Genomic DNA, 16,004 nt, shown 5'->3' on the forward strand with positions numbered 1-16,004 from the left:
ACAGATATTTATATGGTGAGGATGTTTGGTGATTCAGCCCACGAGCAGTTCAGACCACCAGTCTGCATCACAGTTATTTTAGAAAGCCAGCTGCTGCACCGGCCTGTTAGGCCTTTGGTCACTAATTGTTTGAAAGGAATGAGAGCAAATGGCGTTAATACACTGAGCTACATATCCGCCCAGCTCTGTCCAAAAATACTCGGCAATGCTCCACCGTCTCTTGTCCCAGCCTGTTGTTCTGGGTCTGGCCTCCAGACTGAACTGACAACATTTTTGAGTCCTGAGGACAAGCCGTCTACGCAGCAACGCATCACTGCTTCCATTAACCCTTTAGACTGAGCAGCCTGTGGTGGGAGGAAGTCTAAGCTTTCTTCCTGTGGAGAGCTTTGGATTGTTTTTTGGATGTTCGTATCAGGCTTCACTGATGCCCACACAAACATCTGAATGGAGCTTCAGGTGTTGGCTGTGTGCCTGTGTCAACACAATCATTGTGTAAGTCGCTTGAAATGAAAAAATATATTTTTTTAAGAGGGTCGGTTGCATCATAGTGACACGTGACCGATCAACTAGCCCTGTAATCTCAGCTCTTCAGCAGCTCCACCTGGGTAACTGGTAGTTTAGTGCCTGGCTAAAGGGCACTTTGACAGATGTTTTCTGCTTGTCTCAATAATCATCCCTCTCTGCGGATTCAAAGAAGCTCCAAAGCTCAAGCCTGCCATCACCCAAATGAATTGAAGGTTGCAATCCTGAACATCTATGAGTACCTGCTTTTTAAATCCAAGCTCTTGAATATCAAAGTGGACGTAATAATACCCTCCACACCACTGTCAACATTGCTCTAAATATGTTTTATTAAGCAAAACATAATGCAGAACCTGTCTAATGACAATGTGGCCAGTGTGGACCAACTACAGTAGCATCTGTTGTATTTTGCTCAAACATTTCTGTATAATCCAACACAGTATGCTCTATTTAAAAACTGTAAACTTCATACGAAGTGATAATCTAAAGTGCTTTTAAAAAACGAGCGATATAGGCCAGCAAACAAATCGATAATAATGCAATAATGCATGATAATACTTTTCTTTGACAAAGAAAGTCCAGTGTAAAAAATCAACAAGTTCTAATAACATAAAAACAGTAAATTATACTGATGTATATTTCATTACCCATCTGGTGTAATAATGATCAATCACTTACCAAATAACTCTTCAACTACTCAAAAGCTTTGCTTAAATTACTTTTGGTAATATTGTTTGGAACAGCGATTCACCGCCATTCATGAAACATACAGCATCCTTAACTTCTATCACCCTTCCAGACCCCAAACCCTCACTGCTTTTTAATCCATTTAAACTCTTTATAGCATATCCACACATATCTGAATCTTTCTCATCTTCATACTGTATTCCTTGTACTGTCACTTCCTGATCAACAGCATCATCACAAGACCGGCAATCCTAAATCTCAACTGTGGACTGATAAAACTCAGTGTGTTGAATCTGGACCTGCAGTGGACGCCCATGTCCACCCAGGAGAATATCCTTCACTTCCTTCACATATAACAGCAGACAAGTCTTTTTTGTGACAAGTTTATCTCTTTTTCCTCTGCTGCCGGAGCACCTTTCTCCTTTTAAGGATCATGTCATGGAGTCTCTCCAGGCCCTCCCTGAGTCCGTCACCTATGATGGCGCAGGCTGGCTGCAGGTGCCAGGGAGTTGCAGGGCCCAGTTCTTTCAGCGCCAGCAATTTCTCAATTTCAGCAAGTCCCAAGGAGTGCCTCAAGTCCTGCTTGTTAGCTACCACCAGCAGCGGCACCCCCTGGTTTTCGGAGGTTTTGGCGATTTTATGGAGCTCGGTCTTGGCCTCCTCCATGCGCTCTGCATCCACAGAGTCCACCACAAAAATGATGCCGTCCGTGCATCGCGTGTACGACTTCCACAGGGGGCGAAGCTTCTCCTGGCCACCTACATCCCAGAAGTGGAACGTCCCAGTCCTGTGGCCGCCCAAAGATAGTTTGACCTTCTCCGCATTGAACCCTCTTGTGGGCACCGTGTTCACAAACTCATTGAACTGCAGTCTGTACAGAACGGTGGTCTTCCCTGCCGAGTCCAGCCCGAGGATGGCGATGTGGAACGACTGGAAGAAGGGGATGCTTGAGATGAAGCTAGGTTGCTCTGACAATCCGTTCCCCATCTTTCCTCATGAGGAAGAACTGGCGATGTGGGAGATTTGATCCAATGGTCCAGCGATAATCCTCAGAGCCACTGATATTCCAAAATGACTGCAGCAATTACCTGAAAGCATACTGCACATGTTACTGGGGGCAAACACAGGCTTACACAAGCAGCAGCACTGTGGCCACAAGTGGTATTTACAGGACAATGGCACTTTAATGTTTCCCTACATTTCCCAAGATTCTCTTGAATCTTTTGCTTTTAAGACTTTATTATTTTGGTGATCTGTGTGAGCTAAAACGTAGAGCACAGCCATTAAGTAAACAAACTAATGTAAGTTATGTAACAATATTTATCTAAAGTCTGCTAACTTAAGCCACCGTAAGCTACTGGTCATACCAGACCAAGTAAGGCTGATCAATTTGAGTCGTCTTTCACAAGTTACAGTCTCACTTTAAAGCTGCACGCTAATAACAATGGATCAAATCACTATGAGTAATGTTATGGGTAGCTAGATAGCTATCACATAATCTGCAATGGCAAGTGAGCAGTGTAAAACACATGTTGATGACAATTTTCAGTAATTTTCTGGCTCAGTCAGAGAAGATTTTCACATGCAACAATTTTCTGAGGGAGGAATGGATATTGATGTGGGTGATGACCAAGCAGATGAGGGTATTATTCAAAGTCCACAATTGTGCATCACTAACTATAAAACATCCTTTATGACCAGGAAAAGACTTTGGAGCAATATACTTTATCTAACCTGATATCACAGTGCCATTATACTGATATATCACCTGGCTGTAACAGAGCCAAAGCATGATCCAGAGTACAGTGACAGAAAATGACATTCATTTCCTTCACTCCATACTTACAGTCACACAATATTGTGCTAACTTTAATCATCTCATATGGTGTCACTGTAACATTCCCATAGAGGCCTGTTTGCTAGTTTTGCTATGTTTAATTGTAAATTTAGTATAACATTAGATCTTTAATTGAATTAAAAACGCAGCAGGGTTTGTCGTGACTATTTTTTCCGGGTATGAGATTACATTAGATTTACAGGAAACCGACAACGTTTACAGGGCAGGTTAACGTATGCATATCTATGTCCAGTACAAAACTGGTTACCTACCAGTCTGAGCCATCTGTTGAGAAACATGAAATCTAAATCCTCTGTGAGCAGAGCCCCGGTCCTCTCCAGCTTCTACACTGCCCGAATTCAACTCACGGTGTGTTTCCGCCTCGTGTGTCGACGACGACGACGACGGAAAATCCTTCCCCAGAAACAGAGACGCCCTCCCCGCCTGTCCGCGGTGTCCCACTGTGGATCCACCGCTGATGACACTGCTGTCAGCCCGGATCGACGCCCACACCAACACTGTGGGCGCAAGCGATTGGTGCGTGCGCTCCGTTCCCTGCCAACTGACTGGCTTATACGGCTGTCAATCACGCGTCTGCCCGGGAACCAGGATCACCTGTTGCTCTGCCTGTCGTACCATCTTAATTTTGATATCAATATTTTAACGTTATTGATCCGCAAACAGGTCATAGCCCATGTGCTTGAAGCTAGTTTTCTTTACTAAAAAAGGACCGGAGAAGCAGCAAAGGTACACTTCATTTAAAAGTTGTATATTCACATGTTTCAAAATGTACTTTTCACATTTCATGACTCCGTAGAAACGTAGCGTAACACCAAGTTGCAGATACATGATTTTGACAGAAAAAGCAGAGAGAAAGAGCCCCAAATATACTTATGGCTTTTCCAAACACAAACCAGCTAGTCTACCATGCGCGGTGTTTTGTCTCCCACATTAAACCATAAACGGACATTCACACCGTGTGGAAACGCTCCGGGATGCGCGTGGAAGAGCTAGTAGCCGTTAGCAAACATGAGTTTACCCTTTAAAGTAAGTTAGTCTGCCAACTTACCGTTGATTCAGACTCCGGTGAGTCAGCGTGTTTTTCCTCTTTCTGTGGTCGTGTGTTTGTGGGGAGAGAAAGAGTGTGTGTGCGCGCGCGCGTGTGCGTGTGTGTGTGCGCGTGCGCGCGCGTGTAGAAACAGCGCCGCCCCATTCATCCGTGTGTTTTTCTTTGAAATGATTGGTCGGAGAGCAGGAAAAGCACCACGCTGACTGCAGCCCATCAAGCGTGAAGGATAACAAACAGTAACTGGTAGTGATGGGAAGTCAGGCTCTTTTAGCGAGCCGGATCTTTTGCTCAGATCAGCAGCGAGAGTCGATTCTTCTGGCTTCATTCAGTACCACTCCTGGCTTTTATAATTCTGCACAGTTTAGCAATGTTTTTACCTATGATTGGTGTGAGTGCTCATATGCTCATATACCTCATAATTTCCAGAATATCATTATTTAGCATCATGCTTGGTATAAAAACCTTAAGTAATAATAATAACAGCAAAAACGACTACACATGTTTATTGAACATTTTATTATGTTTTGTATGTCAATTATCAACAAAATGAGACATTTCTGGGTCGTATTTAACAAATGTTTTATGAGATCATTATATTATTCTGTCTTGCATTGATTTATACAAAAAGAAAAAAAGATACTGATACTCAGATGGTGGCCAGCTCCCATCGCTCAGTTAAAGGAACCGGCTCGAAAAGCCGACTCATTCATGAACAGCACATCACTAGAAACTGGCCCTCCAGCCTCTGGCTTATATAAGCTCTGTCTTTCCTGACTGTTTTAGGTCACAATGGTTTGTGTGGTTTTGTTTACATTCACAAGGAGAAAGGTGAATAGAAGACAAAGCACAGACCAGTAGTCCTTAACTGAAGTACGAATACCAATAATATAATGATGAAATTATTTAACATTCATTCTATCAGCATTTATAGCTTTTACAAGTCAATATTAATCATCAGATCATTTTCAGTTTGAGCTTAAAATCTGATTCTTGACACATTTCCAACCACCTTATTGTGCTAAATTTAATGTAGAAGTACAAAAATAGTGTGCAATGTTTATCTCAGCATTTACAGCCTAAGCATGTGTGCAATGCCCGTCTATGGGCGTTTATACAAAGTCAACAATTACAATACATAAAAAAACAGCACAAAACACAATGACACCATAAAATTGCCATAAAAGTCAATGATTATCATCTGTTCATGTTCAGCTTGATTTTTAAAAGGACATCTGAGTGACTGGTCAATTTTTCCATCTGTCCATCCATTCATTGAATACTTTGGTACCCAGCATATTTCCTATGTTGTGTACAGTATTTTTGCTATGTAGCTAATAAAACAAGTTACATATGGTCCATTTTAAGTCATGTTGGCCACTCTTAATATCTCTGAAAGTTTCTGAAAAACTGCATAAACAATATAATGAAAAGTAACAAGAAGTAGCTAAAACCTGCACTGACAATGTCATTTATAAGCAATTCCAAATGGTACGACTCAATAAGTTTTATTCATAGGTTTGTTTGTAATTTGTATGTTTAAGTAGTCCTGTGCTAAACTCTTACAGCTTCCTTTAGAGGGGATTTGTTGGACAGACTTGGATGAAATTTATTGTGTTGCGAGCATTTTCATAACTCTTCCTTTGACAGTATTTTTCTCAAACTGCCATCAGACTTCTGCACAGCACAGCAAGAAAACTGACATTAGTAAATAGAATATTTACTATTAGCCATGCTGCAGTGAGCTTAGAAAAACACATGGCAGCCTGCAGGTCACATGGCTTAATACAGTGACTGATATTCTATTCATTTTATATTTAGTCTGCGAGTTATGCACAGATGACTCTTTCAGATATGCTCTGAACATGTGCAGGCTCCACATGTTTATAATTGTTGGAGTACCAAATGAGCAGCTGTCGGTGGACCAGTGGGCTTCATAATGCGGTGCGATGACCTTCATGACTCCGCAGTCACTGCATGCCTTCTGCCATAAGCTCGAAGCTATAAGAATCTCTGAGTATGTCAGATGTGCTCAGTCCTTTTCACTTCATTTTGTGCTCTCAGTTGTGTTTAATGGTGAAAGTTTTCAGATCCTTTCCTTCAGGACCAATAAAACAGTGTAAAAATACTCTAAGTAAAACTCCTGCATGTAAAATCTTACTTCAGTAAAAGTTCACAAGTATCATTAGCTTCCAAACTTAGCTTTTTCGCCTTATTCTGTGATCATAACCACATCCTATTAAGTATGTTTTGTTTTACATCAGTCTGCTCGTTGGAATTTTATGCTTATTCAACACTTTTTCCAATGGCTTCATTTTACACATTGCAAACTTTAAAGAAGCTAAATATGCACATGTGAAAATATAAAATTGATTTAAAAAGAGAGAATCAGGATCTGTTTTTCCATGATCTTGAGAGTTTGTCCTCCACACGGTCCAAGAAGGCGCTGTATGCTCCTCTTCTTCGTCCATGTCTCTGTGAAACAACATGCATGTATAATATATTGATAAAAAAAAAAAATTTAGTCAGTAATCCAAGTACTCTACTACAAGTAATGTCCTGCATTTTGAACATTTCTTTAAGTAAAAAATATATATATACTTAAAAGTTTCAAAAGTAAAAATACTATTGTAATTGGATCATTGTTGATGTTATAGTTGGTTGAGGTGGAGCTCATTTTAACTGCTTAATATATTGACGGGTACTTTAATGTATAACAATGGATCATATTTTATAAATTCATTATGTTTCATATGTGAAATCTTAATCTGAGTGTAACTAGCTGTCAAATGAAAATGCTGGAGTAAAAACTGCAGTACCTCCATCTGCAATAAAGTCGTGAAAGTAGCACAAAATGGAAAAACTGAGGTTCATTGACATAGAACTGGTTGTTTATGTGGATCTGATGCTACTGACAGTATAGGAGGCTGATTTTGGAGGCCAGGGTGGTTGAGGGAGTATGAGCCTCACATCCCATCTGGGCTCTGCAGGTTTATGCGTGTCCATCCTTGTCTTGATGTCCCTTAATGTAAAGTCTGACTCAGATCTGGTGGTCCCAACTGGAAAAGAAAATATATTGATTCATCCAGTCATTTGGGCCTATAATCATATTTAATAATGTACTGAAACAAGCTTTTACCTGATGTTCCGCCCTCCTTAAAAATCTTGTTTCAGTTCAGGCCTTTATTCATTTCAGAACAAACATTGACACAACATGCATTTGTGTCAATAAATGCTTGTGGGACAGTTTAGATATAAAATGGAAACATTCAGAACTTAAAGACAACGAATGAAAGAAATGTCAAAGGTTAATCCACTTACTGATGTCCAAGTGCTTTAGTTTTAATTTGAGGTTACCAGGATCTTTCTCATATGTAGTAACGGTGCCTGGAAGGTCCTCATCAAGCTGAAGTCAGTCACAAAAAGCCAGAAATTAGATTTATTGTTCTTTCTTTCCTGTAGTGTTTACTCGCCATCTAGTGGTTTAAATAAAAATTACATACTACAGAGAAGTGTGCTGCCCTCTGAGGTGAAGAGAGATGATCCTGCTTGTCCTTCTTGTATCGTGTTAAATCACCGTTTTGTTTTCAAGATACACATGACAAACCCAGAGAAGAAGGCTTAAAGCACCTTTTGTGTTTGTACTTACCGGTCTGAAGTCATGAGGTTTGGGGTTCCTGTAAGGTCCAGAATGGTACTTCCCTGTCTTGACGAACGTCAGCTCAGACTGCAGAGCATCAGGAGGCCTGTGTGATGTGATGAACTCTGGAGGATCTTCTCTTTGGTAACTCTCATGTAAAAGCTTTTCTAGAAATATTCCAGTTCTCCTCTTTATTCCATCAGGCTGAGGTACAGCTAGATTTGAATGTGTCTTTCTGTCTTTCGTTTGAGGCACTGACAGAGATCTGTACAGCTTAAGAGAGAAGTCTGGCGGCTTGATGCTCCACACGTCACTTTGACTCTCAGCCTCGCAGACTCTGAACCATTTGCTTCTTGCAACAGAGAGTTTCTGACTTGCAGAGAATTTGATTTTATCTTCAAAGCAGACTGATGACAGCGGAGGCAACAAGCCACGTGGAGCCATTTTGGTTTGCTGATGGACATGTAAGGTATCTGCTTACCTTGACTTTCATCAAAACATCTCCTGACCTGTCTTCTAGAGGCTGACAAGTTTAAATCCACAGAGTCTGAGGCTGAACTTGTTGTACTGTTTGTTCATATGTCAGGAACACAATGGTAGCCCCAGCATAGAGTGGCAAGCAGAGGTACGAGGGTTGATTACAGACACAACACAACTCATACAAAGTGCTGCTTGGTAACGAGCAGCTTTTGTCTTCTTAAATAAAAGAACAGGGCTGAGCTCAGTAGGACATTCAGCAAAAACAGGAACTTAGCAACAGTGCAAACAAAGTGCCGTCTGAATGGAACAAATCATGGCATCTTGAAAAGCTTCTACTGTAGCTACCAATCCATTTAATAACACTGCCACAGGTAAACTATTCATTTACAGGTACAGGAGATAATGTGCATTTCTAATCTGATCCTCTCTGAGCCCATGCTGCACCTTTCCACCAAGTTTCATAAACGTCAGGCCAGCAGTTTTTCTGTAATCCTGCTGACAAACAACCAAACAAACAAACCCAACCGAAAACATGGTGGAGGTCATAAAGTAAAAACAATAATTTCAGAAGCAATGCATTGAGCAGGATTTTCCAGTAGCTTTAAAACTGACTTAAATTCATCAGACACGCCCCGTCTTCCAGGAGGAGAGTATTTAAAGCAAGGATTGTCCCACATTTCCACAACAAGAACTTATGTCATCAGAGTAATTAGTAAGATCCAATATCACACATAGCTGCTTTAAGGTCATGTAAACCTCCAGGGAGTGACTGTTAGTCTGCAGTGGTGGACTTAGATCCTGTACTTAAGTAAAAGTACCAATACATTACTATATAAAAAAAAGTATTATCAGCAAAATGTACTAAAAGTATCAAAAGTACTCGTTCTGTGGAAAAATGTGAGAGATACATGACAGTAGGTTATAATTCTGATGCATGAAGCATTTTGCTGTTGTAGCTGCTCGAGGTGGAGCAAGTTTGAGCCATTTTATAGACAGTTAGGTAGTTCAGTACAGTGGTTCTCAACCTCTGCGTGGGGTCTCCTCCAAAAGGTCACAAGATAAGCCTGAGATGATTAAAAGGGTGGGAAAGAAGAAAAAGGTACAATGAATCCTGATGGTTTTTTGGGTAACAATAAATAACAACTTATTCAAATTAAATATTTAAATGAAACCATCTGAGAAGTTTGGACGGAAAATCATTCTTTTGATGGGACTCACAAAAAATCACTTTTTGTAAGGGGTCACAAATTTACAAAGTGTAAAGTAGCATAAAAGGAAATACTCAAGTAAAGTACAAAAACTTTGAAACTATACATGTACATAGTTATTTTCCACCACAGCAGATTTGTGTAATTCTCTCACAAGTAACAGATACAATAGTATGAACTTGTAATGCCGCAATAATTCCATTAGATGGCAGCAAATCACTCAGGTGGTGGCAGTCAGACAACAGCTCACACAATGATATTTTAATTCTTTAACAGAAGACAGTTCACAGTGATCTCCTTTACTTTGGTTGTTAAGTTCAGTCTGAGGCAGAGGAGGTAAAATAAGGCAGAGAAAGTCAGGTTAGTGAGAGGTAAACAGGCTGTCATGTAGACTGAGAGGGATAAGACATAAAGTACTGTATGAGATAAACTACCCCCTGTACTTTACCAGCATAATGAACGTTTACAGTATGTAGAGAGTCTCCAGAGGCAGCCAAGACTTAATGTAGAGATGATGCTTCTTCCAGATCCATGCTGCAACCGCCCTGGAAGAGAAAGCAGCTTAATGTCTACCATTGTTACATAAGACATTTCTACTCACTAAACCTGCAAGAAGAGTCAGGGAAATAGTCTGGAAAGGAACGCAATTCTTACATGTGTACTCAGTACAGTCAAGAAAGAAGATTCTTACCCTTAATGTGTCATCAAGTTTAAAATTGCACTAATCAATATTCTTAGATCACCAATAGCTAAAATGCATCTTTCAGCAGTTTCGGTTTTTGTCTTAGTTTGACTCATCGGGTGTATACTGTCTGTAAGTCTGCCATTGGCCGAGCTAGAGATGTACACCCTGAAAAGTTACCCTAAACCTGACCTGGTCGCTAATGCTAAGAACGCAAACAAGCTAGCAGCTGTTCCCTTTTGTTTTGCAGAGACCTAGCCATTTTAATTCGAAGGCTCGACTCCCCACATGAAAAGTTCTCCTGACACTATTCTGCAAGGGCACCATCAATGCGTTCAGGGGTTTACATCGTCCAAGGTGATTGTGATTCTCTTACTCAATTGCTCATTACTCAATTACTCAATCTTGCTCATATTTTTCTTATTCTTTTTAACTAAAGCCAAAGCCTGTTGCATCGACAGTTAAAGAGTCACTGTAAACCTGGACTCTCTCAAACGTGTTAGGAGAGATCATTACAGTAGATAGGCAGCACCATCAGAGGTCATAGCTGTGATTTACACGATCCAGACTGTAAGCAGAGGAGCTCCTCTTCTGTAAACACTGATCTGTATGCAGCAGAGTTTGTGCAGACAGTTGCTGCAGCAGTCACTTTGTTCACACCGACTCAGACAGCTGATACAAGGCAGCAAGAAACCTGAGCTTAGACCAAACCGCCTGTGAAGGAGCCGACCTCGCTGGCCCTGTTAAACCGGGAGAGGCTCCTCTCGACCTCTGGCTCCTCAGCACTGTGTCTGAAATACTCCTACCATTGTTTCCAGTGACATTTACAGCCACCGTGCAGTCAGCGGCTCGGCTGAAACAATTAAGGGAGCCTTTTGTCAGACGTGACAGCCCGAGATGCTGAGGTTGACCCTGCTTTTCATTGGCCTCAGAGACATCTCCATGTCACTCTGACAACATGATGGAACCTAATTGCATTGTTGTTTGAACACTGAGAGAAAAACCGCCACAGATAAATCACGCTGCAAGACAGATGAAACTTGTAAGCTACGGCTACGTAACAGCTGAAGGAAATAGAAACGAGCTAAAACAGACGATCAAAGACTGAGCAGAGGAAACTACTGCTCTCATTTCTGACTCTCTTATAGTCCTTTCCAATATCTGAATGTGTGTCACGACCTCCATCTGTTTTTACTGTTGTTTGAACGCTGTTACTGAGGCAAGGCAGATTTTCAGATCAAAAGCTCTTCCTTCCTTTTCTCTTTGCTTTTGTTTGAGCTCAGACGGGGGAGGGGTACGCTCTGCATCAATGAGATAAATCAAAAACTCTTACTTTTGTTTTTCTGGTGTGTCATTTTATGATGAAGTGCCACTTTTTACTTTTAACAGAGCATCATCTCTCTTCATCCCCACATCTTCTTTAACTTCTGTAAGTGATTCCAAATTTCCAGAGGACGGGACATCACAGACCCCAGATCAGGAAAACTTCAACTGAAACATTATGAAACAACAATACATCAAAAAAAATCTATTTTGATTGAAATTTATAGCTTAAAAATAGTCAAATTTGTTGAAAAGACAACTTTTGACTGGAAACACATTTTGATCACTCTTTGGTGATGTCACATGTTCCAGTGTGCCAATCAGAGTTTGGCAACATTTAAAGCAAAATGTTTGTTTGATGGTGATGTTTGGTGATCACACCCTCATTGTCCAGATGAAGCAGATTGGCAGATTTTTTGTCAGTAATGAACTTTAACCTTGATTGTTTGTGAATATTAAACATTATAGAGGAATATTTTCTTTGTTCAAACACAAAACATACGCTTCTCTAAAGTAAACTTGAAGTTGTGTAACATTGTCTGGTCTTAATGAGATATTTAGACTAAAATCACCCCTCTAAGCTTTAATTTGGATCAAAACTGACAGAATAAACATACAGTGATATATTTCTTCCCACAAATTTGACATATGAACTTGATTTTTGCATGAAAACCTAAAACCTGACACTGGCTGTTTGGTGGAACACATTTCATGATCTTTGCGATGCAGCTTGATGTGGACCACAGATGAATGTGTAAATACTGTATATGTGTTTCTGCCAGTGTAAATGTTGGCCATCAGTTTAAAAGAGGTGAGTTTCTGTAACTTCTAAGACTCCAATTTCATGCTGAGCTCATCTCTAACTCCATTTATCACTGCTGTTACAGTCTTCAGTGATGTGTGACTGGATTAGGGGGTTTAGCCTGTTACTGGATCAGAGTGTAGACATTGTTTGCATTGTTGGCACAGAGTGTTGAGCGGTCAGTCTGGGTCGGGGTATGTGATGGGAGGCTGGATGTCGGGGGTGGAAGCAGGAATAGCTTGTGTCATGACCCAGCTGCTCTGAGGTCACCTTTGTCCTCTACAGTAACTAGAGACAAAGAAGTTCACAAAACAAGCCCACCCTCAGCAGTTCTGATGTGCTGTTACTCTTCAGATGTGGAACGTAAAGCAGCTGTCTGAGCTTGCAGAATCAGATTTTACATTTAAAACATGAGATAACTTCTGCAGAACAATTGCTAGTGTTTATCTTTGTTTAAGTATCTCAACAACTACTGGTTAGACTGCCCTAAATATTGTTTATTCATGATCCCCAGAGGACGAATCCGACTGACCTGACTTCCTTTAGTACCACCATGAGGTTAACATTTGTGGTTTTCAGTGAATGTTTTGCTGTGATATTTGGTGCAGACGTTTGTACTTTGTGCTTATTCTTCATAAGAAAATGTTAGCGTGCATGCTAAATTCAGATGATGTAGGTGGTAAACATGCCTGCTCAACATCAGCTTGTCAGTGTGATCATATACTGATGTTAAAATTCAGCTCAAAGCACCGCTGTGCAGCCTCACAGAAACCCTCTTTCCATCTTTCTCTTCTTCTTTCCTAACGTCTGTCCTTCTTCAGCTGGTCTGGAAGCAGAGCGTCCTGGTGGCCTCTGGGTTCATCATTCTTTGTCTGGAAAAGGACCTTTGTTGTCTGTCATTTCCATTTCCTGCCAGTTCTCTGCTGTTCTCTATCTGATAAAGACATCAAATACCCCAAAATAAGCATATTATAAAGCAGATCTGAAAGCATGTAAGTCCAAACAGCAAAACTCTATTCCTCTTCACAATGAGTCATTTAAATTCATTAACTTCATAGCTCATTTTGCCTGGATGTTCATTTTACTGACAGTACTTCTGTATAAAATGTTAAATGCTGGACTTGTAGTGGACTTCTTTTCCACTGTGTGGAGCCACTTTTACTGCAATTGACCTCAAATCACAGTGATTGAGCACAGCTTTCCCCATCATACCATGAATGATTAACATGAGTCTTCACTGGCGTTTTTAACACTTTTTCACCACTGCTGTTGCCAAAACATCATGCTCGTGTTAGCCAAGACACAAGCTGAGGAGTCATTACATGGTGTTGCCCAAATCTTCTCCACAGGGGCCCAACAAAGGCGGTAGGGAAGCACCATCATCCCAACGTGCTTGTTTACTAAATAAGTACTTTCACCCTTTACTGAATATGAGCAGCCTCAGGTGGGCTGTAAATCACAGCGCTGATTTAGTCTTGCAGGTGCTGAATTATTCATCTCAAGTGATGTTTTTTCTTTTATTTTCATGCAGGTGATGGAGCGAGAAACAACAGTGAAGAAGACAAAGACGTGAAACTCTTTTTTAAATCTTCAGAACATGGTTTTGGACCGGAGTTTCTCACTTATTTATCAGTTTTCCTGTCAGGTTAAGGTAATTATATACAGTTTGCTTTCCCTGCATGATTTAGCTTACATCACATTTCCCTGAGGACACTGCAGTGCTGCCACTTCTCCCATGTCTGCAAAACTGATTATAATGAGAGAAAACTGCACAAATGAGCTCATGTGTGGATTTAAGCATTAAATGAGGCATTCATCTCCATTTGTTTACCACTTTTTTCTTCCCTTGATTTAACCTGAAAGTTACAAACTAAAACACGTCATGTACGTAAATGTTCACTTCACACGGATTCATGTTTTCCATCGAGAAGGCCGATTGAGATGTAATTGCTGGTTGTGTAAGACGGGAAGAAAGGGTTTTACCTGATGGCTATTCCAGGCTCTTTGCAGGTTGATGGTCCAGGAGATTTATGAGGGAGGGGTGATATCCCTCCTCTGCCTGGGAGGCAAGCAGACGAGTGTGTCAACAAGACGGTCAGGCACCTCCATGTTGGAGGACGGGAGCGGTCTACGACCTGCACAGCTGTCAGCTTCCTATTGGTTCCTTAGACCAGACAATAATCGTCCGAAGGTTTATTCATCGTTAATCACAGAATATTGTCCACTTTATTTCAAAAATAGTCCTCCTGCTGATACAACCTGAGTTTGAAAAGAAGTGAGAGTACAGCAGAGTCTCTTCTTCTGCAGCAGAGGTCATTCCCCTTTGAACGACCGAACACAGCAAGAGGAAAACAGGAAAAATGTTAGATCTGAAACAATTAGTTCATGAGCCGAAAACTGAAAGGCAGCTGTCTAATTAATCATGAATCTTTTGATTCACTTTTCAAGGTGAAATGCCACATTTGCTGGTACCAGCTTCTAAAATGTGAGCTTTCCCTGCTTTTTTCTCTTTTTTCTCTCTTTGAGAAGGAATGACAAACAAAACAAGACATTTGAAGATGTCACATCGAGCTTTGGGCCATTTTTGAATTATGTTCTTACATTTAATAAGAACAAAATGACAATAATCTGCAGATTCATCAGTAGTGAAGGTAACTGTAGCCCTAAATTGTTGCAACATGCAGCTCATAAGACATAAAATCTGAATCCTGTTTAGAATTGACTGTACACAGATGTAGACTTTAAAGACTGCTTAGGGGTATTCAAGCATCTCATCCATATTAGCACAAAACTGACTGAAATAACACAGTTCTTATTACCTGCTTCTTCTTCTTCTTCTTCTTCTTCTTCTTCATCCCTGAATGACAGTCACCGCAAAGCCAAGCTTAGTTTTTTCAAAATATGTCCAGAATCATGTTTTTTACAATAAAAATTGAGCCATTGCTTCCTCCGTGTCTTATTCCGGAGCTCCTCAGCTCCTGCCAGTGAAACTCTATATCCAAGGAGCCCGGCTGCAGCTCAAGCGTGAGAATGGAAACGAGCAGTTTGGAAAAGATGTGAATGTGATATCTGGTTTATCCAAAATCCCACTCTTTGGCTGAGGCTGTTCCCCTGAAAACTGCAGCCTGTGGGCCATCTGTTTTAGTGGTTTGGAGTGGTGACTAATGAAATATCACAGGCTGGCCAGCAGTGAGCTTCCATGATTAGACCATCACTCTGCTTTTCCCCCCTTTAGAAATAGAGAACACTAATTTTGGTGCAGTTTTCCAGGCTGAAGTCGATTCAGATACTTTATTTTAATTTTCTCTGAATAACAGAGCAGCCAGAGTAATTAGACTGATGAAGTTTTTTGGATATTTTTCATGTTTGGATCATAAAGATGACACAGAAAACAGACACAAACTCAATAAAGTAATTTAGGTTTATGATGCTTCACAGTGATTCATCTTTCTGCATAGAAGATACATGTAAAATTGAAGCTTTATAGTTGTTTTAGTTGCATTTTGACCTTCGGGTTCAGCTTTTTCTGTGAACATCCTGATTCATTCTTGATAGTAGATATTAAATTTTGACTTGCCGTAACATTTGATAATGGATCAGGATGTCCACAGAACATCCTGGATCACTGCAATGTTTGTGTTTGTTAGTCTAACTGACTGTTTTTGGACTTTTTTGTGGTTTCCAGGAAACTTCAGAACATTCTCTTGTTATTTGTCTTATATGATAGTAAATTAAACATCTTTGGGTTTTGGACTGT

The 16,004-nt window shown here is 40.5% G+C and overlaps 2 protein-coding genes across 3 annotated transcripts; both read right to left on the reverse strand.

Moving 5' to 3' along the window:
* Positions 1-829: 829 nt before the first annotated feature.
* Positions 830-4,207, reverse strand: arl4aa (ADP-ribosylation factor-like 4aa). Of its 2 annotated transcripts, none has more exons than XM_076737993.1 (2): positions 4,116-4,207; positions 830-2,297 (listed from the first exon to the last, which is right to left on the reverse strand). In XM_076737993.1, the coding sequence occupies exon 2, from the start codon at positions 2,194-2,196 to the stop codon at positions 1,594-1,596; it is 603 nt and encodes a 200-aa protein (XP_076594108.1). In that variant the 5' UTR covers positions 2,197-2,297; positions 4,116-4,207; the 3' UTR covers positions 830-1,593. The 2 variants fall into 2 exon arrangements, with proteins under 2 accessions (XP_076594108.1, XP_076594107.1); XM_076737992.1 differs by lacking the exon at positions 4,116-4,207 and adding an exon at positions 3,319-3,509.
* Positions 4,208-4,612: 405 nt separating this feature from the next.
* c8h7orf78 (chromosome 8 C7orf78 homolog) lies at positions 4,613-8,381 on the reverse strand. Its single transcript, XM_076736168.1, has 4 exons — positions 7,762-8,381; positions 7,434-7,518; positions 7,029-7,171; positions 4,613-6,587 (listed from the first exon to the last, which is right to left on the reverse strand). The coding sequence occupies exons 1-4, from the start codon at positions 8,194-8,196 to the stop codon at positions 6,501-6,503; spliced, it is 750 nt and encodes a 249-aa protein (XP_076592283.1). The 5' UTR covers positions 8,197-8,381; the 3' UTR covers positions 4,613-6,500.
* Positions 8,382-16,004: the final 7,623 nt, after the last annotated feature.

The sequence above is a fragment of the Chaetodon auriga genome, chromosome 8 (genome assembly GCF_051107435.1).
Source record: "Chaetodon auriga isolate fChaAug3 chromosome 8, fChaAug3.hap1, whole genome shotgun sequence".
Lineage (NCBI taxonomy): Eukaryota > Metazoa > Chordata > Actinopteri > Chaetodontiformes > Chaetodontidae > Chaetodon > Chaetodon auriga.

Excerpts from the sequence above, each read along its gene's own strand:
- arl4aa (XM_076737993.1), bottom strand. The coding sequence starts at position 2,196 with ATGGGGAACGGATTGTCAGAGCAACCTAGCTTCATCTCAAGCATCCCC.
- c8h7orf78 (XM_076736168.1), bottom strand. The coding sequence starts at position 8,196 with ATGGCTCCACGTGGCTTGTTGCCTCCGCTGTCATCAGTCTGCTTTGAA. Across the intron at positions 7,519-7,761 it reads AACCTCATGACTTCAGACCG|CTTGATGAGGACCTTCCAGG; the intron begins GTAAGTACAAAC and ends GACTGACTTCAG. Across the intron at positions 6,588-7,028 it reads CAAAATCAGCCTCCTATACT|AGACATGGACGAAGAAGAGG; the intron begins GTCAGTAGCATC and ends GTTGTTTCACAG.